Raw genomic sequence first — 25105 nt, 5'->3', positions numbered from 1 at the left:
CAAATATTACCCACTTTATTTGCCATTGATGCTTTTTCTTTGAGATCTCATCGTAAAAAGAACAAAGAACAATCAAAGGAGTGGATACAAAGAAAAGCACAAGGAAGGAAAGGAACTTTCCATCAATTCAGAGATTGTGTTCTTGGCAAAACAGTGAGATAACCGAGTATCAAGGAAATCGCCACTACAGAAGATAATGTAGTCAAGAGGATGTTACAAGTTTAGTGAAAAAGATTTGATATTAATCGCCATTTTGTAGTTTGATTTACACTTTATATGTTTAAAAGAACAGCCTGTACTCGCAGGCAGGGTGTACAAAATCAATCCAAATGCTTCAGATGTTTAAAGCTCAGTTTTTCAAAGAATTTGGAAAGAAATGTTAAGCTGAAGAGGAAGAGACCAGTTGCAGCAGGGACTAGAGGCTCCAGAAAGGGATACTGCCAAATCCAAGACACAGGTGATGGTTTTGGCATTGGGTTGGCTTGTTGGCGGGGAGGTTGTATGGCTCTGCCTGCCTCTCCTAGGGAAAGGGGCATCCCATTAAAAGAATACAGGAACCGGAAATGCTTTTTCCAAGCACCAAGTGGGATCTAGGGCCACAGCACTCCTCAAGGTGGCAACCCTACTGGGGCAAACCTATTTGATTTAAGTTATAGGTCCTCCCTGCCTCTGGATAGACCCCGACCATAATACTTCCAGCTGGCAGGATGGATATTCTATGGTTACACCCAGTGTCTATGCCAAACCTCTTAACATGTGTAATCAAGAAAGTTGTGGCCTTATTTGACCCCAAACACTGTGTTCTAGCTGCTTTGTTCTCTAAGTCAGGGCTGCTGGGGACCAGGGACGCAAAGGTATATTGCCCTATCTAAGACACTTTTTATTACTATTCTACTCCATCAATGTGCTTTACATTATAACCAAATCAAAACAGAGCAGTTCCTTCTCCAAGTAGCTTATGGTCTACATGTTAGTAGTAGTGAATAAGAGTGGGAAGAGAGATAAATCTAATAACCAGAGCAGAAACAAGACAGATGGGATAACAAGGTGGGGTGGGGGGGGGGGGGAGACAAGTTAGCTGTTTGGTATCACATACCCTTGGTCTCATTTCTGACCCACTGGTTGATAGTATCAGATGCAGTGTTCTGGTCCTCAAAGTTCACACTCTTAACATTGCACTGAAAGACTTCATTGTTTCTTGAAACAAAAGGCACTTCCAGTTTCAAGCCACTTTTTGCAAAGACAGCATTTGCAATTGAGACAAGATCTTTATTCTTCTTTGAGACTATGGCTTTGTTTATCTTCTTCAGTACTTTGCCAACTCCTGATTGAAAAACAAGCAAGAATCTTTAGTAAAAAAATAATAAATGCTTAAAATACCCTCTTCAAAATAAGCAGTGGTAAGCACACAAACAGATGTTTAGAAGCCACCAAAACCTGTGATCAGGGGCATGTTCACTCAGAGGCAAGTTCCAATTATTCCAGTGGAATCTACTTCCAAATGTGTTTGGATTCCAGAGCCAAGCAAATCTTAGGCATTATGGAACATGCCCAACACACAGCCCCATTTTCGAAATTCAAGCAATGTACCAAGACAACAGATCGATCAAATGCACTTAACAGATGAACTGCAAGAGAGATAAAGCAGCCTTGAGAAAGGTACCCACTGTTTGTGGGCATGAATATAATCACAGTGCTACACTTGGGTTGCAATATTGCCGTTTTACCCATTGTGCACCCTCAGAACAAATTCTGGGCACTGCTACCAATTTATTTAAGCCGTTCACTGTGGGCAAATGATAGAAGTAGGCTGTGGCTTGCTGCTAGCTCTCCTGTTTGCTAAACCATGTTTACTAAAGACAGACTCTAGGGCCTATAGTTCCATGAAAGGAATTGCTTTGCCTACCATGAAGGTGTCATGCTGTTTGGTGTTCCAATGCAAAGTGGCTGGGGAAAAGTACTTAAACTTTTGTGTAGGGAGTTCTGTGACCAGAATGGTCTGAATATAATCAGGAAAAAAATATCAGCGGACCAAGATGCTTGCAGATTATTTAAATAGATCTATTAGGTATAAAATTCTTGGTATTCAAGATTACTCCACAAAAGAGTTCTTATCTCCAGGGTTTGGAAAAGGACTCAGCAATATGTGATTTCCATTTCCCGAAAGAAAAAATAAGTCATGGTGCAATAGTGTACTTGCTAGTACATTATAGCATTCTTGTTTCAGTAGGCATAGGGAAATGTTCCATTATAATTAGTATTTTTGGGGAGGAAGGTATTGATAGAGTGAGTTATGTTTACGATGGTACTACCATTCTGAAATGTGCTTGTAAATCATACTGGCACTTGCAAAACACGCAGGGAGGTAACAAGGTCTAGTGAGCTCCTGTCAAGGGAGGGTTACTGGCTAGGAATGCAACCCTGATGCCTGCCAGTGTCAGGAATGCAGCCTGACAAAAGCAAGATCCTGAGCAGAAAAGCAGAACTTTGGAAAGGCTGTACAGTTTGATACCACAATAGTACTGTGGATTTAATTTATCACTAAATACAGGGATATTTTAGTCAACATCTGGAGGCAGGCATGAAAAGCTGTCAGTCCCACATAAAGGGGCATTTTATTCTTCCCCTACAAGCCTGTCAATGATACTCAACTCTGTTTTCTTTGGAACCATGAGGACAGTCCTTGTTGAACTTACTGTGTTTAGCATCAATGCTTCACACTGTGCCCAAAGATGCCTTCGGGTATTAGAGATACTGCTTCACTGTCACTTATTTAATACACACTAGACCAAGATAACTGGCTAGTGTTCTCAAACACAGTATCTACTGTTTTTGCTATCAAACCCACTTTGTATCAGTGACTAAAATAATTCTCACCTATACCGGAATTTCCCATAAGAACACAAAGACCCCCAAAGCCCACAACAACAGATCAAAACAACTGACCATTTACGCTGTATCTCATCACGGTTGTTAGCTGTTTCTTTGTCTTGCCATCGGCTCCAAGTTGAAGCATTCCAAGTACGGATGCAATTCCATGCGGGGAAACCACAACATTCTCCTTCGGCCTGCTTTTGACCAGCTGATTGAAAACTTGGATCCCAATGTCTGAGCCCAGTTCCTCAAGAGACAGAGGACTTGGTGGGAAGCAAAGGCACGCAGAAATCAAGGCAGCAAAGAGGAGAGGAAGACGCCCGTTCATGATTCCTAACCCAAAACAATCTAAAAGGAGAGGGGGAAGCAGACAAAATTAAGAAGAAGAAGCATGTCCGTTCTCTATAGCACTTATTTGCAGGTACTGTCCCCATTGGTTGAAAGTCATATGCCTTTATGTATCTCCACAAATTCAGACCTTAAATCCAGCACTCTTAGAGCTAGCCTTTCACAAGAAAAAAAAACCTTGACTACCGTTATATGATAAAGAGTCTAGAAGGAATAAAAAACAGGATTGATGACAAGCTTAAGTCATCAGTTCAGGATCTGAAGTCAGAAAAGCTATATAGGGTTGCATTTTAAAGCACATGAAGTGTTTTTATATCAGGAGTAACCACTACAGTGCCTTCCAATGTTAGACTTCAACTCCCAGTGGCCCTGATCATTGGTCATGCTGACTGAGACTACCCACGCTGGCTACAACTGTCTTATTGGTTATATGTGTGATTTTGCACTATGTACAGGAAATACTCCAGTCACTCTATAGAGATTGAAAATCATGCTCAGACTGCTAACCTAGACATGTATATTAAATCAAATCCTAACTATGGTTTACAAACTTGTTGTAAAGGTAAAGGACCCCTGGCAGTTAAGTCCAGTTGCAGACGACTCTGGGGTTGTGGCACTCATCTCGCTATACTGGCCGAGGCCCAACGTTTGTCCGCAGACAGTTTTTCTGGGTCATGTGGCCAGCATGACTAAGCCGCTTCTGGTGAAACCGGAGCAGTGCACAGAAACGCCATTTACCTTCCCGCCGGAGCGGTACCTATTTATCTACTTGCACTTTGACATGCTTTCGAACTGTTAGGTTGGCAGGAGCTGGGACTGAGCAACAGGAGCTCAACCCATCTTGGGGATTCGAACCCCCGACCTTCTGATCAGCAAGTCCTAGGCTCAGTGGCCCAAATACCAGAATCTTACTTATTTGGCTCTATAAAGAGTTGGTAAGCTACTGGGCTTTATACCCTGCTGATTTGATTGCATTAGAAACTTAAGTATTACCATTACCAAAAATTAAAAAATATTCCTTCTATGTTCTGGGCTCGTGGCAGACATGATTGTATTCTTGAATCCACTATGCTCCTCTCCTAAGCTTTTCTTAGGAATTGGTTCTATGTCCTATAAGCAAGCGATAGAGATGTGCCCTGATCAGCTATAAAAGTCCATTATCTTCCACTCAATGTTTTCTTCTTGCTACTACTTGAGCATAGAGAAGGTTTCTGTTCTCTTCTTAAAATCTCCCTAATCCCACCCCCTTCCATCTTGAAATGCTTGAAAAAAATGTGAGTTCCAATGAGTTAACTGCCTTGGATGCAAGAGAAAATGACCCCATGATCAGTGCAGTCTACGCATCCAGACTCCTACCTCTCCATATATGAAATGAAGCACAGATAGCCTTCAAAATTTGCACTCATCCAAATTTTGCAATGCAATTCCCCAACCAGCGTTTACAAAAATGCATAATCTATGGCAAAGTGTGCATCAAAAAGAAAATATTAATGAAAAAACATAGAAAAATCAATTGTACTAAGGAAAACTGCTTGCAAAAATATGTATACCAATCAAGCCTGCATTTCAAAATGTGTTTATTCGGAGAAATTTGCACAAAACTGATAAATAATTTCCATGATGTTTTTTTATATGTAAAAAAGCAAATTGTTGCACATTGTAGAGAAGTGGACTAAAGATTGGAAAACTAGACACTGAGAGAACCAGAAGTGATATAACCTTCCATCCCTACTCTGTAAACTATAAAAAGCTGCCTTCTTCGTTGAATATGCCAGAATATCCTAGACATGAAGTTGAGGGGCTCTTCTAGGATAATATGCAGCAACAGAAGAAGAAAGAACTGGGAGTGAGTAAGAATGAATGAATGGAAAACCCAAAACAAACCCCAATTATTGGTAACAGGTTTAACACTGCTCAGATTTTCCGAAAGTAGTGGCTGAACTTGTGGCTTAACTGGCACAGTATCATCAAAACAGACTATTTGCTGACAAGCTAGCAAGTCCCAGGTGCCCTTCAGTTGCGTGGGAGCTGCTTTTCTGTATTGCAATATCATGCTGACTACATGGGAAAATACCACGCAATCTGTCCCTACCACATGGTTGCGTCATTCACACAAAACATTCCGCTATGTGAGATTACATCACAGAAAAACAAATGAGTGTATGCATGTGTGTGTGTGTGTGTGTTGTAAGAGAACCTCAAAATTCAAGTAAGAATTCTCTCTCTGAACCATCTGAAAATGCTTCTACGCCTCTGAAGTTGCTGCTGCCACAAAATGCAAGAAATCATGCCTGGGACCAGATTCTTCTTTCCTATTTTAATTTTAGGCACACTGCATTCTTCTGCAGCAGGAGTGGGGAACCTGTGGCTCTCGAGATGCTGTTTGTCTCTTAGGTACCACCAGTCCCTGCTAGCATGACCTGATGGGAGTTTGAGTCAAACAGCATCTGGAAGGCCATAGGGAGATCTCTGGTGAACTACAACTTTAATATTTCAAATTTTGGTGTTTTTTGTTTTTACTGGAGTCAATTTTTGCAACCTTTCACTGAACACTTAAAACTGCACAGCTTCCATCTACTTCAGGACACTTTAACATTGTTCATTCACGTGCCTATCCCCCTGTCCCCACCCCCAAAATCATGAGTTTCAGCTTGTTCTCTATTCATATAAAGGTAAAAAGGTAAAGGTACCCCTGCCCGTACGGGCCAATCTTGACAGACTCTAGGGTTGTGCGCCCATCTCACTCAAGAGCCCGAGGGCCAGCGCTGTCCGGAGACATTTCTGGGTCACGTGGCCAGTGTGACAAAGCTGCATCTGGCGAGCCAGCACAGCACACAGAAACACCGTTTACCTTCCCGCCAGTAAGCGGTCCCTATTTATCTACTTGCACCCGGGGGTGCTTTCGAACTGCTAGGTTGGCAGGCACTGGGACCGAGCAACGGGAGCGCACCCCGCCGCGGGGATTCGAACCGCCAACCTTTTGGTCGGCAAGCCCTAGGCGCTGAGGCTTTTACCCACAGCGCCACCCGCGTCCCAACTCTATTCATATGATATGGGTTAAAGGAATGGTACAGAGCCAAAAGGATTTCCACCCTCCAAAATCAGGCGTACAAGTTTGCCTCTAGAATATGTAACTTGTTATACTATAAATGTCTTCTTCTTTGGCGATCACTTGTAGCCGAGTAAGACTGTCTTCCATAAACACAGTTTTAACAATGAGTCCGTAAGTGACTGTGGAGGCCAATTCTGGATCCACACGTACTTCCGCAGTGGGGACATTGGTTTCCGGGCAGGAGTTGATCACGGTGTGGATTTGCCAAGCGTGCCTTCCTCTTAGAACGTTTCTCCCTTGCGTCCTGAGTTCGAGTGTCTTCAAAGCCCATTACACCTTTGGTAAAGGCTGTTCTCCAATTGAAGCACTCACAGGCAAGTGTTTCCCAATTGTTGGTGTTTATACTACATTTTTAAATTTTGCCTTAAGACAGTCTTTAAATCTCTTTTGCTGACCACCAGCAGTACTTTGTAGAAAGATTAGGGTTGGGTGGGTGAGAGACAGTTTTACTTATAACTAGCAAATAAACATTTATTCCACTTTATGAGATGTGAGTTAAGCAAGTAACTGTGAAGTGGGCTGACATGCAGACATAGCTGTCAACTGTACTCTGTTCTGTTTGAATAATGCCTCAATTTACTGCTAAACTACTGTTTACTGCACAGAGAAAACCTTCAGCTTCCTAATTATAGCTTAGGAAAGTTTTACAAGTACCCTTCTCACTTTTTAAATGTTCTATTAAGATGAGATTTGAAACTGCCATCCAGATGGAAAAGCCATTGGGAAAGGTGGGGTAGTGTTCTCTTCTCAAGAGCCAAATAAATTGTAGCAATCAATGAAAATATTCACCTACACATCTGGTCACTAGAAGCAGAACAAAGAGCAAAAAAGGCAACATTTATCTTATCATGAAAGGAGTACCAAACACATTCAATATGACTGTAGTGTGCCCATTATAAAGAAAGCTAGTCTTATATTAGCCTTCCTGGAACAGACTTTATTGGCTAGATTAGATTCATGTGAAATTATCGAGGGCACATATTTCCAGAAATAAAGAGAAATGAACCATTCATAAGCTTTCAGCAGAGGGCTTAAGTAAGAGGCCACTACATTGGCGTGGATCCCATGTTGCTCCTCCATTCTTGGAGAGGGGTGATTTCTTCCAATTTCTCTTCCCTCTTCAGCTATCTATATCCCATACTGTTTCTAAAGGTCCCCCAAGCCCCAGGATCAGGTTTGGCCATTGTCCATGGAGGCTGGAGTTTAGCAACATCTGGAGAGCCAACTATTCCACACACCTGCTCTAAATGTTGTGGACTACAACCTGAAAATTGGCCATGCTAGCTGAAGCTGATGGAAGTTGTAATAAAAAATAAAAAAACAGGCTATCCCTACTCTAAAGAGCTGCTGTCATTCCAAAGTATTTCACAGCCCTGCTACCAGAGGTACTTTTAAATGGAATTGCATATTACCTACAGCACATTCCACATGCACTACCATATGCTTTATCACCAAACAACAGCTCGCCTATTGAAATAATCTGGTGTCATCTAAAACAGTGTTTCCCAACCGGTGTTCCGCGGCACACTAGTGTGCCGCGAGACGTTGCCTGGTGTGCCGCGGGAAAAATTAAAAAATTCGAAAGATATCCGGAGAGGCGGCCTTCAGGCGAGTTTTAATTTTAATTTTCCTTCTCCCACTTAATGCCCCACGCTCGCCCGAGCAGCTTGCAGTCCTCGGTAACCACGGCGACCCGAGGGAGGGGAGGGAACAGGGAAGTCGAGGGCGGCGGCGAGCCGCGATGACGTCAGTGGGCCGCGCCGCCTCGCCCTGGCACGGTGTGAGAGCCCTGGCTAGTGGTGCGAGCTTCAGAATAAGTGGGATCCGCGTGCGCGGGACCGAGATCGCGGGTAAGGAGCTCAGCCCTGGGCAGGAGGAAGCGGGGCCGCGCGTGCGGGCCACATCCCCACAGAGAGCGAGCCTCCCCCGGCCCACCACTCCGGGCAGGTCCACTCGCATGAGGGGGCGGCGATGGCGATGGCCGGCAGCTTGCCTGCAATGCCATCCCTCGAGCAGGCAAGGAGCCCGGAGGCTACCAGATGCGAGTCCTCTTTCCCACCCTGCTCGGGAGTCCAGAGCACTTGGTCGCATTCAGGATCTAGAGTGGGGAAGCGGGGCTTGTGTCTGGGCTGGACACATTGGGCTGCCTGTGCCGCTCGACCTGCGGGGAGAAATCAGGGTGGGAGTCACGACCGTGAGGCAGGGCTGCCAAGTGTGGCAGAAGAGGACACGGCCGTCGCACCTGTCCTTAGGTAGGAGCTTCTTCCATGTCGACCTGCTGCCCTAAAGTCTTGGCTTTTTTCTTGGCTTTTTGGCGGTTGGCACAGAAGGAAGGCAAGGGGGAGGGGAAAAAATTGAAACTTACACTTTCGTGCGTCCCTCCCGGCGTGACGCTGCGCGCTGACGTCACGGGGCTGTAATGGTGGTGTGCCTCGAGATTTTTTTCATGAAACAAGTGTGCCTTTGCCCAAAAAAGGTTGGGAAACACTGATCTAAAAGCCTGAGTACTTCACTGATCCACAGTCAAGATGGCAAACAAATTAAATTGCAACATTCCCAATACAGACCATTTAGGGAATGCCCATGATAACCTTCCTCTCTTTTTTTATTAAAGAGTTAAAGCAGGCATCCCCAAACTCGGCCCTCTAGATGTTTTGGAACTACAACTCCCATCATCCCTAGCTAACAGGACCCGTGGTCAGGGATGATGGGAATTGTAGTCCCAAAACATCTGGAGGGCCAAGTTTGGGGATGCCTGAGTTAAAGCTACCTGTTTACCCTCAAGTTTCCTCAAAATAGTTACAAACTGAAAAGAGGAAATGTGGCCTTTCCTCTAACCCCATGAAACAGGGTTAGCACCATGTTTGCGCTCTCTCTCTCTCTCTCTCCTACCAACACTGGAAGATATAACACCAGAATAATCCCAGACAGGAGAGATAGTGTCTGTGTAATTGAAGCAATATGCCTGAGAAACGGAAAGGAAAAACCGCGGGTGGCCAACCATTCCCATAATAAATAATTGCAAGACTAAAAAATGATAGTGATAATATCCATTTTAGAGCTTTGTTGGGGCTAAAAAATAATGCACGCCACAAAGATTTCAGACTTTACCCCTGAGAATTAAGCATGAATACAAGTGTCACATGACTATGTCAGTGCTGCTAAGACAATTTTGCAGCAAGAAAAAAAGTCAGTCTGCTCTCACTGCCTACAGAAAATTAAAAAAGCAGAAATACAATCTTCTCTTGAAAGATAAAAGTTTCAGACTTAAGCACTAGGCTTCATAAACATAATTTGTGGCATCATCTGTGGGGCACAATCCTGCCACGAGGCGTAGTTAAACTGTAGACCAAGAACCCAGGAAAGAATTTCAGTGAGAATGCTAGGAAGCATTTGGAAATCTCACATTAAGCAGCTTTCCATAAGAGGGAGTCAAGGTCATGCTTGATGGCAAATGTAAAGGTTCCATCAGCTATAAATTAAGGAAGAAGGGAAGTTTTTGAAGGCCAGTCCAAACACCTTTCATAAAAACAGAGGAAGAGCTAATCCCAGAAAGGCCAATTGCACCCTCACCCCTTTCAACAAGGAGAATGAACACACACACAGAATTCCCCTAACCAGTAACAAGAGAAAACAGAGAAGAACACTTTACTCCACAGGTTGGAGCTGCACATATAGCTTCTCTGCCTCTATAGTGCTACATGATTTATGGTTGGAGCTGGCAATATAGGTGAGGAGGGGATATATAACCCTTCCCTGTGTTATAATGCTCAGGCTTGCACCGTATTCCCAGAACCATCACTTCCTTACCTACAATGATTAATTTAGTCGCATACAGAATGCTGAACTGGTCAACAGTTAAACCAAATGCAAAAACACCTCATTTTTTTCACTCCTTCTGTTCCTCCAAAGTCTCTCCAATTCAGCAATATCACACACATGCTAGATTCATCCTCCTCCTCAGTGTCAGATCAAAACTTCCAATAGTCTACTTATAGAATATTGCAATTCTTGTATAATGCCCAGTTGAGGGGTAGCAGACATGTTGCCCTCTAGATGTTGTGGACTCCATCAGCTCCAGCCAGAATGCCCAGGGATCAGGGATGAGGGGAGGGCTCCGTACTGGCTAACCCATCAGGTTATTACAAGCATCATAGAAAGTCTTCATCTGACCATTTGTCCTCCTGCTGCATCCGTTAACCTGCAACGCACCATAATTTTTGTACAAGCTGCCCTGCGGCTCCTTGACTCAGAAAGTTATTTGGGCTCAGGAGAATCTACTCTGAGACACATTGAGAAGTGAGGAAGATGAACTGATAACTAATAAGAGCCTATGCCAAAATAGCTCAAGAACAAAATGGAAAAGTGGTCACAGCAGCTACACAGTGGCAGGAGCCATTGTCGCTACGAGATCAAGCACTAGTGGTGAAAACTGCTCTGCAACTCTGTTCAATAAACATTATTATAGTGGATTTAATTTCAGATATATAGACTTTGCTTGACTAGAAATGCAAATCTAAAGCTTCAGCTAGATGAGTGGTTACTGAAAAATTCACAACAAAGTAGAGACACAATGCACACCACATTTTTAGTACTCTCTCATTATTGTAACTGAAAAAAAGTTATACTAAAAATATACATAGCTCTTCCTGTGGTTTCTGAACTGTCCCTTTCATTACTACTTCCCCAAAACATCTTTTTTACTAGAGCCTTTTAGTTTTATATGCCTGTTTTGCACCACAAAACTTATTCATGACACATTATTTTTCCCAGAAATCCATTAGACAAAATGTTTCTTTATTGTTGTTCTAATTATTCATGTATCATATATTGTTTTTAAGGTTCTTTTTTTAAAAAATGTTTTAAACTTTGAGGGTTTTGCTCAGAAAATCTGACTAGGAATATAAATTAAATGCAGCTACTTGGTAGTCAAGTTTTCAGATTCCTATCCTCTTCCCCCCACCCACCCCGCACACACACACTGTATTTAAGTTACTGGATAGGTGAAATTCAGGATTATTTTAGAAAAAGGTGAAAAACCTCAAGCCTGCAAAAAGTTAGAAGGAAAATTTTATTATTGATATTTTATTTTAACTGAAACATAAATCCAAGCAATAACTGCACAATTTACAAAAATACATGAAATTATAAATTAATTTTAAATAGCAATAATTACTATGATAATCCATAATAATACATCAGCAAATAAAAAATAAAGAGAAAAAGAAGAAAATGAGCCAATATAAATTAGTGAATATCATATAATTGAAAGAAGGGAGCTATTAAAGAACCCACTTTATTTATATATCTATTATTATTATTATTATTATTAATACCCCAGACAGGGCCAGGCTCAGAGCGGCTAACACCAAATATAAATTACAATAAAATGTAATGGGGGGAAAAACAGTTAATTAAAATATGACTTAAAATACAGCTTAAAATGAAGCCTCATTTTAGTAGTAGCCCATAAATCAAGACCATAAAGAGAGGAAACATCGGGTATTCACCCGAGCCAGCTATCCATGCTGGCCCTACATGGGCCAGCAAAAAAGCCAAGGGAAAATTTATATACCAAATCCCATATAAGGGGTCAGAGTGAGTCTAAGACGAAGACCAGGCAGAACAGCTCTGTCTTGCAGACCCTACAGAAAGATGTCAAACCCCGCATGGTCCTTCATAAAAGAGAATCATATTCACATATTCTCACAAAATTGCAAAAGGATTTTAACTAATCCTATGCCCCTATTGTTTGCTATCCCAAAGTTCTTTAAACATTCTTGCTCAAATATATTTATTTTGTTTTCCCCTTGTTGAATGCAAAGCATCTAGATGTTTTTGTCTTAAAGTTGCCCTTCACAATATTGTTTATATTTGATGCTACTTCAGACCAAAAAATTTTAGCCTCGGGGCAGAATGAGACTCATACCATTTACCCTTAACTTTCTGGGAGTAGTAGTAGTATGGATGCAAAACCATTCAAATTCTAAACAAAATATATTTTGCATGCAAATAACTATTTCAAGAGCTTTCATTCTATTGAGATTATTCTTATTCTATTTGCAATAAGAGAGTAAGTGACATTTTGACATTTAAGACATTAACATAGATTTCTGCCTTTGCTCCACATGTATTGACAAATTATACATCAGGATACAGTATTGTTATTTTATCTAAACAACAATAGATACTCAAAACAGAGAACAAAGTAGATGCACTCCTTTAGCTAGCTTAGACAGCAGAGGGCACTCTTACATGCAGATGAATTCACTAACCATTCAGAGCATGAACCTTTCTAAATACATAAATGTATTTTTCCTCCTTGATGGAGGACACGAAATAAGTAATATTTGTCTCCAACTAAAGTGAGTTTATTCAAAATATGTTTGGAGCCCTCGTTTATTATGTATAACTAAGCTGTCAAAACCGACAGTTCTACTGTCAACTTAAAGATACAAGGTTGGGAAGGCTATGTGAAAACAAAACAATTTTTTTTTATCTCTTCCGCCAGTGTATGCAAACCTTGACAGTAGGAAGGTGTAATTACTCAGTAAAGTACATTAGCAGTCATCAGAAGAAAGCTAAGGAATCTGTATTGAAGAGGCTTGTGATTTAGCACCAGTCATCACCATGTCTACTACTACTATAGAAAAATAAGCTTTGAAGAAACACTTCTCCTTTGAAGTTGCACATTCCATTATTCCACCATTTGGAAATATAAAAATCTGCATTAATGCTGCTGCCATTAGTGGGAGTCTTACCTACTAATTTATATATTAAAAAATATAGCTATGATCCATAAAATGCTCAATAATTACTCATCATTGAAGGACGCAGTCAGGATGTCTAGAACACATGTGAAAGCTTGTTTAAGTATCTCTCTAGATAGGCCAAATGGTGTTATGACACCCTTCTTCAACCTGGTGCCCCTCCAGATGTTTTAATCAGAGGTAGCCAATACGGTACCCTCCAGATGTTTTGGAGTCAACTCCCATCTAGTCCAGCCACTACAACCATTGGCTGAGGAAGACTGATGTATGAGGTGGGAGACCACCCTTGTCCATGTCCAAAATGTTGGCTCCCAATAGAAAAACCAAAATTCCACTGGTAATAAGAAAATTATTTGAAACACCAATCTAGAATGTTTCCTTCAGCACACTCATTTGACATACTGATGATCCTATCAAATGTTATGTAAAGAGAACTAAAGCCTTACAGTTGTGTTCTTGAGAAACATGCAGTGATGACAATATTTTGATGCATTGCGAAATATGTGTTGGTTACTAACTGCTACTAGGTCGAAAACAACCTTTAATTTCTTCAAATGTGTTCCTTCAGCATGATGTTTTCTTTTATTGTCCCTTATCTTGTGAAATACAGTGTTTTACAAGGCAACAATACACTAAAAGGATTGATGATGCAGAATTAACTGTTCCTAAAACACCCATATTAATTTATGTGGTGCCATATTGTTTATCTGCTCACTACCTGTGAAAAGGCATTGAATGTTGTCAAAGATGCAACGAACATAAACATCCCTGTTCAGAAAAAAGCAGCAAGCTATTAAAAGCATGCCAAAACTTAAGAATCAGAACATAACTGCTTACAACAATAAATTGTCATGTAAATAAAGAGCTTGTTGTTGTTGTTTAGTCGTTTAGTCGTGTCCGACTCTTTGTGACTCTTCTAAATAAAGAGCTAATCCAGCCCATATCTTCAAGAGAAGATCCAGTAAAGTTATTATTAAAATTTTAAGTAGGATACATTTTTAATCCTTAAAGTACACCACCGTTCCAATTTGCACAGGTCCCATCTCAAATTATTTCAGTTTCCAAAATGTTCAGACCTGTGAGGTTAGCAAGTGAATGCAAGACAAATTGTCAGCTATAGTTATACTTGGAACAAAATGCAAGAACTGTGTTAAAATAGCTTCTACTGAAATTCAGTGAATAAGGAAGCTCAAACCTCTTTCAGGGCCAAAATATGCACACCCCCAGAAAACTATCTATAAACCAATACTACTGTTTATTTTGTGCCTATTATTTATTCCATTGCAAGTCTTGGATGCGCTCTTAATTGTTCAGGTGGACTCTAAAACTGTTTTGGAGAAAGAAATGTTGCCTTTCTAGAGCATGTACTTTGTGGCTGACCTAATTCTTCACTTCAAGCAGTTACTCAAAGGATGTTGTCGGCAATTGCTCGTTAGAGAGCCAAACGCCTTGCCAAGCTTTAACTAGAAAAGACATTCCACTTCCATGAATGAGTGGACAAAAGGTTCATCCCATTTCCAACTAACTGTTTAGGTTCCCACCACCAGAAAAGCCCTTCCTTTCAATTCAGGTAGGATGGCTCAAGAAGATGATGACAAAAACACAGTTCCAGTCTTTATTCAAGAATGTTACACCCAACCAACAATGACATGTTAGTTACACTCTGCCTCCATGGCTGGAGGTTAGTAATGATTCTGCATATCACTTGTTGGAAACCATAGGAGGGGAGAGTGCTTTTGGGCTCAGATCCTGCGTGCGAGTTTCCCAGAAGCATTTGGCTGACCACTGTGAGAACAGGACGCTGGACTAGATGGTTATGATGTTCTTAGGGCATGTGTAATGCTGCTGTGCCCTCAAAATGTAGTTTTAGAGCATTACATGCTAGATGACCTACAGTTCTTAATTGCAGTGCAGTTAACTATTCTGATACTATACCCTACTCTCATAATCTACTGCTTGACTAATATCTTCCAGCAAGCTCTTTAAAAACCAATACAGTCAAGCGGACTACACTGTACTTTAGACTTCAGATACCAGTACAGCAGCCATGTCCTCTGTCCTATTATAAATCTATTTGGGGGGAAAGCAAGTCCGGAACAGATAGGTCTTGGATAGAAACTGCCAATTTAAAAAAAAACATATCTTTCTAACAAATAATGTGTTCCTCCCATCTTCTTTTTTTTTAAAGTGTCCACACAAGTTATTACTGGGCATCTTCGCACATAGGAGGGCTAGAAATGAGGCAAAATTGCCCTTTTGATTCTGTGGCGACATTCAACACCAAATGGAAATTCTTATACAAATAAATATTCTTTGGCTTCAAGCTCAAGATTCCACTTCCAAAAATAAAGTATGCAAGAGCATCAAAAGCTGTCTGTCTGCTATGTGAATAGCTTGTAAGCCATTTATAATTTGCTTTCGTACAAAAGGACACTACAGAGATTTAGGCAGAATCCACACACACACACGGACCAGTATTTCACAGAATATATTTTGAATTGGGCTCTTACCAACTGAGGCCATGAGATGCACTGTACTGTCTATTTTTAAACAAATTCTTGTCTAATTTTAAGCAAATTAAGTTTCACAGTTATTTCACAAGTGTCCCCATAGTTCAAGAAAAAGTCTCTCTTTCAAACCCAGACACACAGAGAGAGGGGGAGAAAACAAAAGATAAGAAAATTATCAACTCCGGTCTGAACATCTCTTTAATGTTCTCATTTTCCCTTTCAATTCAGGGATATGCTCTACACTAAATATTTCTTAGATATTCCCTATAGCAGCGTAACTTCATTAAATTCAGTTGTGCTGTTACCACTTTTACACCCACCAGCAAGAGAAGAAAAGCTAGAGATCCTTCAAAAGCCTCCCTGTGGTGACCATTACCTTACAGAGGCAGACAAGGACATCTGTCTGTGTTGCAGATCGTTTCTACCCTATGAGCAACATAAGATGTAAGGACTGAGACGCCCACTTTTTATTATAGTCACCTGTTCTCTTTATGGCACTCCTTTGATGCCCTATGCCACATTTGTAAATTACCATTCAACCATAGCATGTAAAAATCTCATCCCGCCCCAGGATAAGAATGGGCTCTTTCGAATAGCCTAGGGGGGAAAGAAGAAGCTCCTGCTACAAGTATTGGCGGGAATGTGAGCTAATGAAGTTTTCGTAGGGGCTAGTAACTTGACCGGACATGTTTCCAAGGGTGCCCTGACCGCACAAAATGCGGGGTAAAGGGGAAGCAGAAAAGCACCGAAGGGGGAATCTCAGATACACTCATTCCTTCTTCTGGAGATGGAAATCGGAGAACTAAATTGGGAAGCTCTTCTCCCCAACCCCCCCCCCCCCAAAAAAAAACCACACACACACTCCCGATATACCGCATAGTTGTGGGCTTTGGGAATTTACAAGTATTCATTTACTACGCACATGACAGATTTGGAGGAAGGAGAGGGGCAAAAAGAGCCCTTGTGAATTCATCTCAATAAACCGCACAGGGGGGGCTTTTGCAAACCCAGCAGTTATTTATTTCTGGCTGCCCAGTCGCCGCCCCCCGTCCCACAAACTCAACCCGAAAAAGAGGAAAGAACAACCTTAATGGAAATGTTCATATATATGTATGTCTCCCTGAACTGCCGTAGGGTAATGAAGAGTTAGTCATGAAGTTGATAAGCAGCCGAGAAAGAAAAGGAAAGTACACAGGCCGGGGAAGCAGGATGAGAGGGGTCGCCAAAATAAACCCTCCTTTTTGGAAGCTGGGGCTGGGGAGGGGGGCAAAGAAATCCCATTGAAAGGGAAGGGAAAGGGCGGGCCAGGCGGAGACCTCAGGGAGGAAAGCGCGACCCCCAGGGCGAAGTCACCCCCCAGGAGCTCTCACCTCTCTCGCCCTCGCTGGAGAAGCGCCTCTCCGGGGGAATAAGAGCGGCGGCGGCGGCGGCGGCGGCGGCTGAGCTTCCTCTCTGCTGCTCCTCCCGCTCAGCTCAGCGACTAAGCCGAGCGGCCGCCCCGAATCCCGCATTTATCCCGCCCGCCGGCGAGAGAGCGCAGAAGCGGCCGGGCGGCGCCCACTCGGCTTTTCCCCTCCCACTGGGGCCGCCGCCGCCGCCGCCGCCGCTTGTCTCCTCAGCAGCGGCCACCTCCTCCTCCGCCTCGCCCAGCTCCCGCCCTTCCTCGAAAGACCACGCCGCCAGGAGGCCTCGCCTCCCGGCCTGAGGCGCCACCTCCCTCCCTCAAGTCCAGAAGCGCCTCTCCGCCCTCGCCAAGAGCGTCCAAGGCGCTCGAAAGAAGAAAAAAAAAGGGAGCACTGAGGAGAACAACGATGTGACTCGATGTGTAAACACGGGTTTGGAGCGAGTCAAGCAGAACCTGGGTCCCGCCAGAACCCGCTTAGAAGTGTTGTTTGTTTATTATAGCGTTTTGTTGTTTTTTGCATCACCAGCCTCATCATTAGAGTTTTATAACTAGGTTTGTTTTAGAAACTTGAGTTCCTTTCACAGTCGCTCATTAGTAAAGCGGATAAAAGCGAGGGGGCAAAATCAACAAAGCAACTCATTTCTATTATTACAATGGAATTTCATCACAAGTTTAAGTTTTCTAGCCCGCCTGTCTCTCAAGTGGCGCCTGCAAGAAAATGTTGCAGCATGGAGTGCTTGCTGAGGAAGCCAAGCTGCCAAATTCTGGGATATGCCATTGTCCCTTCCCCAGTTTTCTGCTTTCCAGCAGCTCAGACAACACTCTGTGTCCAATTGGTGCTGAGGGGGAATCCTTCCTAAAGATCTATCGAACTTTGGAGAACCTTTGAGCCTTATTTTTGCCTAAGTTGGATCCTTCCTTTTTGAAGCGTAGATGGTGCCATTTTGGTTAAATAGGAATTCCCACTGGCCAAATATGTTCACTATTAGTATACAGTCAGACCTCATGTTACGTTTGCTTCATGTTACGTTTTTTCAGGTTGCGTCCCGCAGCGACCCAGAAGTACCGGAAAGGGTTACTTCCAGGTTTTGCCGCTCGCGCATGCGCAGTAGTGCTAAATCGCACTTTGCGCATGCGCACAAGCACCAAATTGCGCCACGCACCTGTGCAGATACGGTGCTTCAGGTTGCGGGCTTTTTACATTGTGAATGGGACAACGGAACGGATCCGGTTCGCAACCAGAGGTACCACTGTGGAGGGCAGGGGTGAGGAATATCTGTCAGCAAGACAGCTGCATTCCTTTCTGAACAGCTTTTTAAGGGCCACATGCTGGGGGGTGGGTTGGGGGGGTGTCGCAGAAGCAAAAGCAACACATGTGTAACGTTTGCCTTTGCATGGCATGCTAATTACTAAAAAAGTACCCCTGCCCATACGGGCCAGTCTTGCCAGACTCTAGGGTTGTGCGCTCATCTCACTCTATAGGCCGGGAGCCAGCGCTGTCCGCAGACACTTCCGGGTCACGTGGCCACGGAACGCCGTTTACCTTCCCGCTGGTAAGCGGTCCCTATTTATCTACTTGCACCCGAAGGTGCTTTCGAACTGCTAGGTTGGCAGGCGCTGGGACCGAACGACGGGAGCGCACCCCGCCGCGGGGATTCGAACCGCCGACCTTTCGATCGGCAAGTCCTAGGCGCTGAGGCTTTAACCCACAGCGCCACCCGCGTCCCCATGCTAATTACTACACACTCACAAACATGGGCTTAGCCAAGTGGGGCCAGGGGGGCAGCTGCCTCCCCCAAATCAAGTAAATCAATAAAAAATACTTTACTAACTGAGGTTCTGCCCTCCCTAACATGAAGCCTGCCCCCAAACATAAATCCTGGCTACTCCCATGTTCACAAACCCCTCTATCCTCCATCTAGACAGTGCACTCCGAGGAAGCCCTACCAAGACTCATCAACCATTTTGCCCAAGCATGCAGGGAATTTGGCCCACATCAGCCTGACAAAAACCAACATCCTGGATCAGGATGTCGCCAGCCGTCCACGCATCACCTTTGGTGACCCCATGCTTGAGGTGGCAGATGATTTTGTCTATCTGAGTTCCACCAAAACAAGCAAACTGCATATTTATCTATGCACTGTACTTTTATGCACTCCTTTCTGCCAATTCCCCATGATTTATAATCCAAAATGTAAAACAAGCATAAAACATAAAACAGCAGAATTCAGTCAGTTGTGGCCTCTTCAGGAGCCAATATGATGAGCTTAGGCTCCTCTCTTGCTTTCTTCTCAGGATGCAAAATTATGTGAGATACGTTATACTGAAAGACAGTGACTGGTGTGAAGTAATTCAACAAGCATCATAACAGCAATATTTGAACCCAGATCATGGGATAAGTAGACAAGTTTGGTCAGTGAGTAGTTAAAAGTCATTATTTCAAAGTGGAACAAAGTAAGCAGTGGGATTTCCTCAAGCTCCCTAGGGGCTGATGCCAGCTAGTCAGTAAAGTATAATCAGATAGCCAAAGTTTGGATTAAGCTGTAGAGCTGATATGGGGTTTAACACTGGCTTATTTTTGTCAGCTTTGTGCGTTGCGTGCCAGAAATATTTTTCCTGTTATTACCACATGTATCCTTGGCAACACAAACAAATGAACACCTTTCACACTTGATGGAAAGCAACATTTTACAGTTTGAATGATCTTAAAGTGACAAATGGGATTTTGCAGAAATATATGCTCTTTCCTTTTCTTACTATAGTGCTAGGCTTTCTGTAGGAAACAATCAAGAGGAGTGTTTTTGCTTTTACTCCCCCCCCCCAAATCACACTTAAGATACTCATATGCCTACTCTCTTGTACCAAGCATTCAAGTTCACACCTTTTCAGTCTTTCTAGAATGTGGCTATAACCATGGGTACTGCCATAAGAGAAATCTGAAGAAGTGTGCATGCACACGAAAGCTCATACCAATAACAAACTAAGTTCGTTTCTAAGGTGCTACTGGAAGGAATTTTTTGTTGTTGTTTCGACTACGGCAGACCAACACGGCTACCTACCTATAAAGAGAAATCTAATTAGTGGCTTATTCACCAAGTCCTGATTCTTCTTCAAATACAGATTCAGTAAAGCAAGCTCTAGAGACTTCATGATATGATGATGAGTAATTTATTTATCTCATTAAACACTAGTTTCCCAAAATTTGCCACCTTTGGGCATGTCCACCAGAAGTGTGTATAGGTACCCCACTCATTTGTCAGCACAAGGCAATTTCTCACATATTTCTCCCCCTGCTGGACCCGTAACCTGTTGCTGAAGTAATTTATATAGTGTGACTTTGGAGAGGGGTTAGTCTGTGGACCTTTCTCATTCCTGGATCCAGCAAGGGTTAAAATCTAATTGAGGATCCCATTGTAGAAGTAGTCCAACCCGCTTCAATGTAGATCTTTATTCATGACCTCCAGCCACATTCTCAGCATTTTCCCCACCTGCCACTTTTCTCTAACTAAAGGGCTCTCTACCTTTTTAGACCAGTGGGCACATTTCAGGTTTTGAAAGAGTATACTGGAGGCACAAAATAGCTGCTATGGGGCAGGGTGGGGCTTAACACAAAAAATGGCTGCCATGGGAAGCATGCGGTAACACAAAATAAGAGAGAGTGCTGCCCCTGACAACTTTATAGTTAGCATAGGAAGTCAGTTATGTCCTGCTGGTCCTGCTTGGGGAAATCACACCTTACTGATCACACACACACACACACACACTCACACTCACACTCGCTGTTGCTTTCTAATGGCAACAAGGTGCACCATTCCTAAGTACCAAATAAAATGTGTGAAGTGGCCACACCACACTCATTCCACAGAAATCTCATAGAAGGTGCCTGTACATGTTGCCCCATAATTTACATTCTAGGAGGGCCAGAGACTTGCTTTAAAAAGAAGCGAAAGTTCAGACTCTGGGGCACCTAGCCAGATGCACCAATAGCAGCTTTCATGCGTACCATGGCACAAACAAGTGCCAGGTTGGCAGCTCCTGCTCTAACTCCTTTCATATTAACTACTGGGGCACACTTCTTAAAACACAGACTTAAAAATAATGGAATACAACAGGTAGAGCCTAGGAGGATCAGATTGCCTGTTGCCATGTAGTCTTATGAGTTCAATTTCACTTAGCAAGAGGCAGCCATCTATAGCCCTGTTAAGCAATCACAGTTTCCCAGGTGAATGAGCATTTGAACAGGATTGCGTGTGTATCCATTATAAGTTAATGATTACAAATTAAAGGAAAATACATTGGATCACTGCTTTTGTTCATTGTGCTGAGTAAAATGATTTCAGGAGAGTTTTGCCTGTGTAAAGGTGATATCTTATAGGCTGGGATTATAAATGCAAAGGCCAGCACAGTTAAGTTCACTTGTGTAGAGTTCCCCATCTGTCACAAGATTGTACTCAATTTAATTCTGTTCACTTTATTTAGGATTTATTTTCTTCATATTGTACTGAAAGTAATGGGCCTTGTTTACATATAGTAATATGCTAACAAATGTGATTAAAAAACTGAAACATAGTTATTTACAAAAAATAATTTCAGCGGGTCTTCTCTGAGTAAAAGCTAGATTCATGAGTTCAGCTTACCAGTTCGGTGCAGAATCCCCAAGAACGAGATGGAGAATTTTGTACTGGACAAAAAAAAAAAAAATTGGTCAAAGAGCATATAAGCTTTCAAGGCCTGCATTTCCAGTCACCGACAGAATTTTAGTAGACATTTTCAAGAGATAATTTAATACCCAGCAAGTTGTAAATAACTTCCTGCATGAAATTGCATTTTATTGAGTATAAATATGGATTGGATAGTAATTTACTGTGACGTACCAGAGAAATGTAGAGCTGATTCTTTTGTACTGGAAGTAGAGTCAATCAAACCCAATTGTACAGGAACAACTGAAAAACGAAAAACCACAGGGAGATTTGTCCTGATGTGGGAGTTGGGAACATGTTGAAAGAATTGTTTCAGAATGTTTAGTTACCTGCTGTTAGACAATGACTAATTGGCAGTGTGAAACTCTGCTGATTCTTTTGAGATGACATTATTATTTATCAGCTTACTTTGAGTGAAGCAATATTGCAACATTTAAGCCAGCAAATTGGTTGTATGTTCTTAATTGTGTGTTCACCTATAAGGGTTAGGAAGATAGTTGAGCCTGACACCTTTGCATGCACAGCATACCACTTAACTATCAAGGAGTCAGGAGTTGGCATGGATAGCCAACCACCAATGCTCATGTCCTGCCAGAGGCTCTACTGCAGGAGCACCAAATTGTCTTTAATGGTACATTTGCACTATGCCAACCTTTCCACTGGTTCGCCCTCCCCCTTTCTTTCCCGGGAAGTACTGTAGCAGAGACTAAGCTGTTGGTAGTTCAGGTGAGTATTCTTACCTATCACACCATCTGACCATGAACTATTGATAACATAAAGGTAAAGGGACCCCTGACCATTAGGTCCAGTCACGGATGACTCTGGGGTTGCGGCGCTCATCTCACTTTATTGGCCGAGGGAGCTGGCGTACAGCTTCCGGGTCATGTGGCCAGCATGACTAAGCCGCTTCTGGCGAACAAGAGCAGCACATGGAAACACTGTTTACCTTTCCGCCAGAGCAGTACCTATTTATCTACTTGCACTTTTGTGCTTTCGAACCACTAAGTTGTCAGGAGCTGGGACCCAGCAACGGGAGCTCACCCCGTCGCAGGGATTTGAACTGCCGACCTTCTGATCGGCAAGCCCTAGGCTCTGTGGTTTAACCCACAGCGCCACCCGCGTCCCTATGATAACATACTTAATTGTATTATAATAACCACTCCATTTTTTAGATATATCTGTACTGAACCATTCTGTATGCTGATAGCATGATCAAAACTAGTTAAAGGTAGGAATGGTGAGAACCAAATTAAGGTAGAAGGACTCCTGGACGGTTAAGTCCAGTCAAAGGTGACTATGGGGTGCGGTGCTCGAACTTGCCGAGGGAGCTGGCATTTGTTCACAGACAGCTTTCTGAGTCATGTGGCCAGCATGACTAAACTGCTACTGGCACACGGAGGACTGTGACGAGTGCCAGAGCACACGGAAACACTGTTTACCTTCCTGCCACAGTGGTACCTATTTATCTACTTGCACTGGTATGCTTTCGAATGCTAGGTTGGCAGAAGCTGGGACAGAGCAGTGGAAGCTCACCCCGTCATGTGGATTTGAACCGCCAACCTTCCAATATGGAACATCCCTTAATAGATTATCCCATGTTGTTGCTTTTAAAGTGTAACTAGAAGCCACAAGGGCTCCCTGATTCCAACCAGGTATATTGGTATATTATGCTGCGGATATGGGGTATTTAAGCCTTTCCCCAGCACTAGTTTCTCAATTAAAATCTCACACACATAAACACACATCCCATTTGGCTCTCCATTTAACCTGCATCAGTTGATCTTGGGAACAGCCCTGGTACCACAAACAAATAAGATACCTTGCTCAAAGAAAATTAGAACACCGCTATTCCAAATCTCACAATTTCCACTGCAGAGACTGGAACAATGAACCATTCTTCTCAAAACAGGAATACAAAAGTAACAAAAGGAAAAGACAAAAAAGGAATCAAAAGAAAAGAAAACAAGGGTTTGGAAGTACATGCGTTAAAATTAACAGCAGCCTTGGAAAACAGGAGCCATCAAGAAAACAACTGTGTTTTTATTCTTTCCAGCAAGAACTGCAAATGTGTAACATCTTTTTCTTGCTTTCCCTTTTTTCTTTTCTTCAAAAATATTTTCTTAAATATTGAGCCAGCATTAGAATGATTCACTGCACTGAGGAAAAACAAGATAAAGGATCAATGTTACTAAATGTTGGAAGCTTAGGTGCACAAAGAGAAACAATACTATCCTGGGAAATGATGGAATCCCTGATCTTTTTACAATGATGTACAGAAACTCAGGAGTTATGGCACATGCTGAGCAAAAAGCAATGAGATTTTTTATCTGAGTTGCATTGGAATATTAATAGTTTTGGAGAAAAGCAAGGCCTTTAAAGAACTGTGATGGTGACAATCATTTAGCTTAAGCAAGCAGAAATAAGAACGTAATCAACATCAAAAAAATTAGGCATTGGATTAAGAATATAAAAATTAAGTGATGATGAACCTCAGCTATATCTGACTTCCCCACAAATGATGAATGTTTCTGAGCTTGAAAAGGAAAAAGAAAAGAGTTATGATTTGGAAATTCAGGGCAGCATCCAATGCACTTGTATTAGATTTATGCTTGTGCAATGGAAATTCTCACCTTTCCCCAAATCTGCTATGGAGGGCTGGGAAAAACCTCAGAACAGATTTAGTGGGTCCACGGGTTATAGGGAGGAGAAGGGAGAAGTTCCATTGCACACGTATAAATCCCTTCATTAACTAATTCACTTACTTAATTCACTACCAGACATCTGAAGGCAGCCCTGCTTAGGGAAGCTTTTAATGTTTGATGGATTACGGTATTTTAATATTTTGTTGGAAGCCGCCCAGAGTGGCTGTGAAAGCCCAGCCAGATGTGCGGGGTATAAATAAATTATTATTATTATTATTATTATTATTATTATTATTATTATTATTATTATTACTGCTGCACTGGATTCAACCCTCAGAATGCAATAACTAACAAAATAAATAATTGTCAAAGGGGGTATTAATGAGGCAATGAAGCAGAATATATAGCCTCTGTTGCCCAAACACCAACCTCATCTACTGTCCAGAATGGATTTGGTATACCCTGTTCATGCAGATGAGGCTCTGACAACTGAAGCACAGAGGGAGAACTGTTTCAACTAGGTCTAAGGAAATATAGTCCCATGGTAAAAGATAGTGCCCATTTATCCTTAAAGCTGCATTTAACTTTCTCCATTAACTCAGAACACCACACCATTAAGTGCCTTGTCTAACCTCTTTTTTTTCTTAATGGGTCTGTTAAAATTCAGTGCTGGTTTTTTATGTGGATGACATCAACAATACTCTGGCCTTGTATCTCCTGGGAGCTATGATGATACGCAAAGCT

General features: G+C 42.4%; 1 protein-coding gene across 1 annotated transcript in view; it reads right to left on the bottom strand.

The window, feature by feature from the left end:
- SERPINE2 (serpin family E member 2) overlaps positions 1 to 25105 on the bottom strand; it is a 230477-nt gene that overhangs the window by 15623 nt on the left and 189749 nt on the right. The window contains exons 2-4 of the mRNA XM_028731075.2: positions 16985 to 17042; positions 2947 to 3222; positions 1097 to 1324 (exon numbers count right to left, since the gene is read on the bottom strand). Coding sequence (XP_028586908.1) covers positions 1097 to 1324; positions 2947 to 3202 — 484 coding nt within the window. The 5' untranslated portion in view covers positions 3203 to 3222; positions 16985 to 17042. The remainder of the gene's footprint in view (positions 1 to 1096; positions 1325 to 2946; positions 3223 to 16984; positions 17043 to 25105) is intronic.

The sequence above is a fragment of the Podarcis muralis genome, chromosome 6 (genome assembly GCF_964188315.1).
Source record: "Podarcis muralis chromosome 6, rPodMur119.hap1.1, whole genome shotgun sequence".
NCBI classification, from domain to species: Eukaryota; Metazoa; Chordata; class Lepidosauria; order Squamata; family Lacertidae; genus Podarcis; species Podarcis muralis.
The sequence above is the reverse complement of the archived record's forward strand: the minus strand, read 5'-3'. Positions and strand labels throughout refer to the sequence as shown.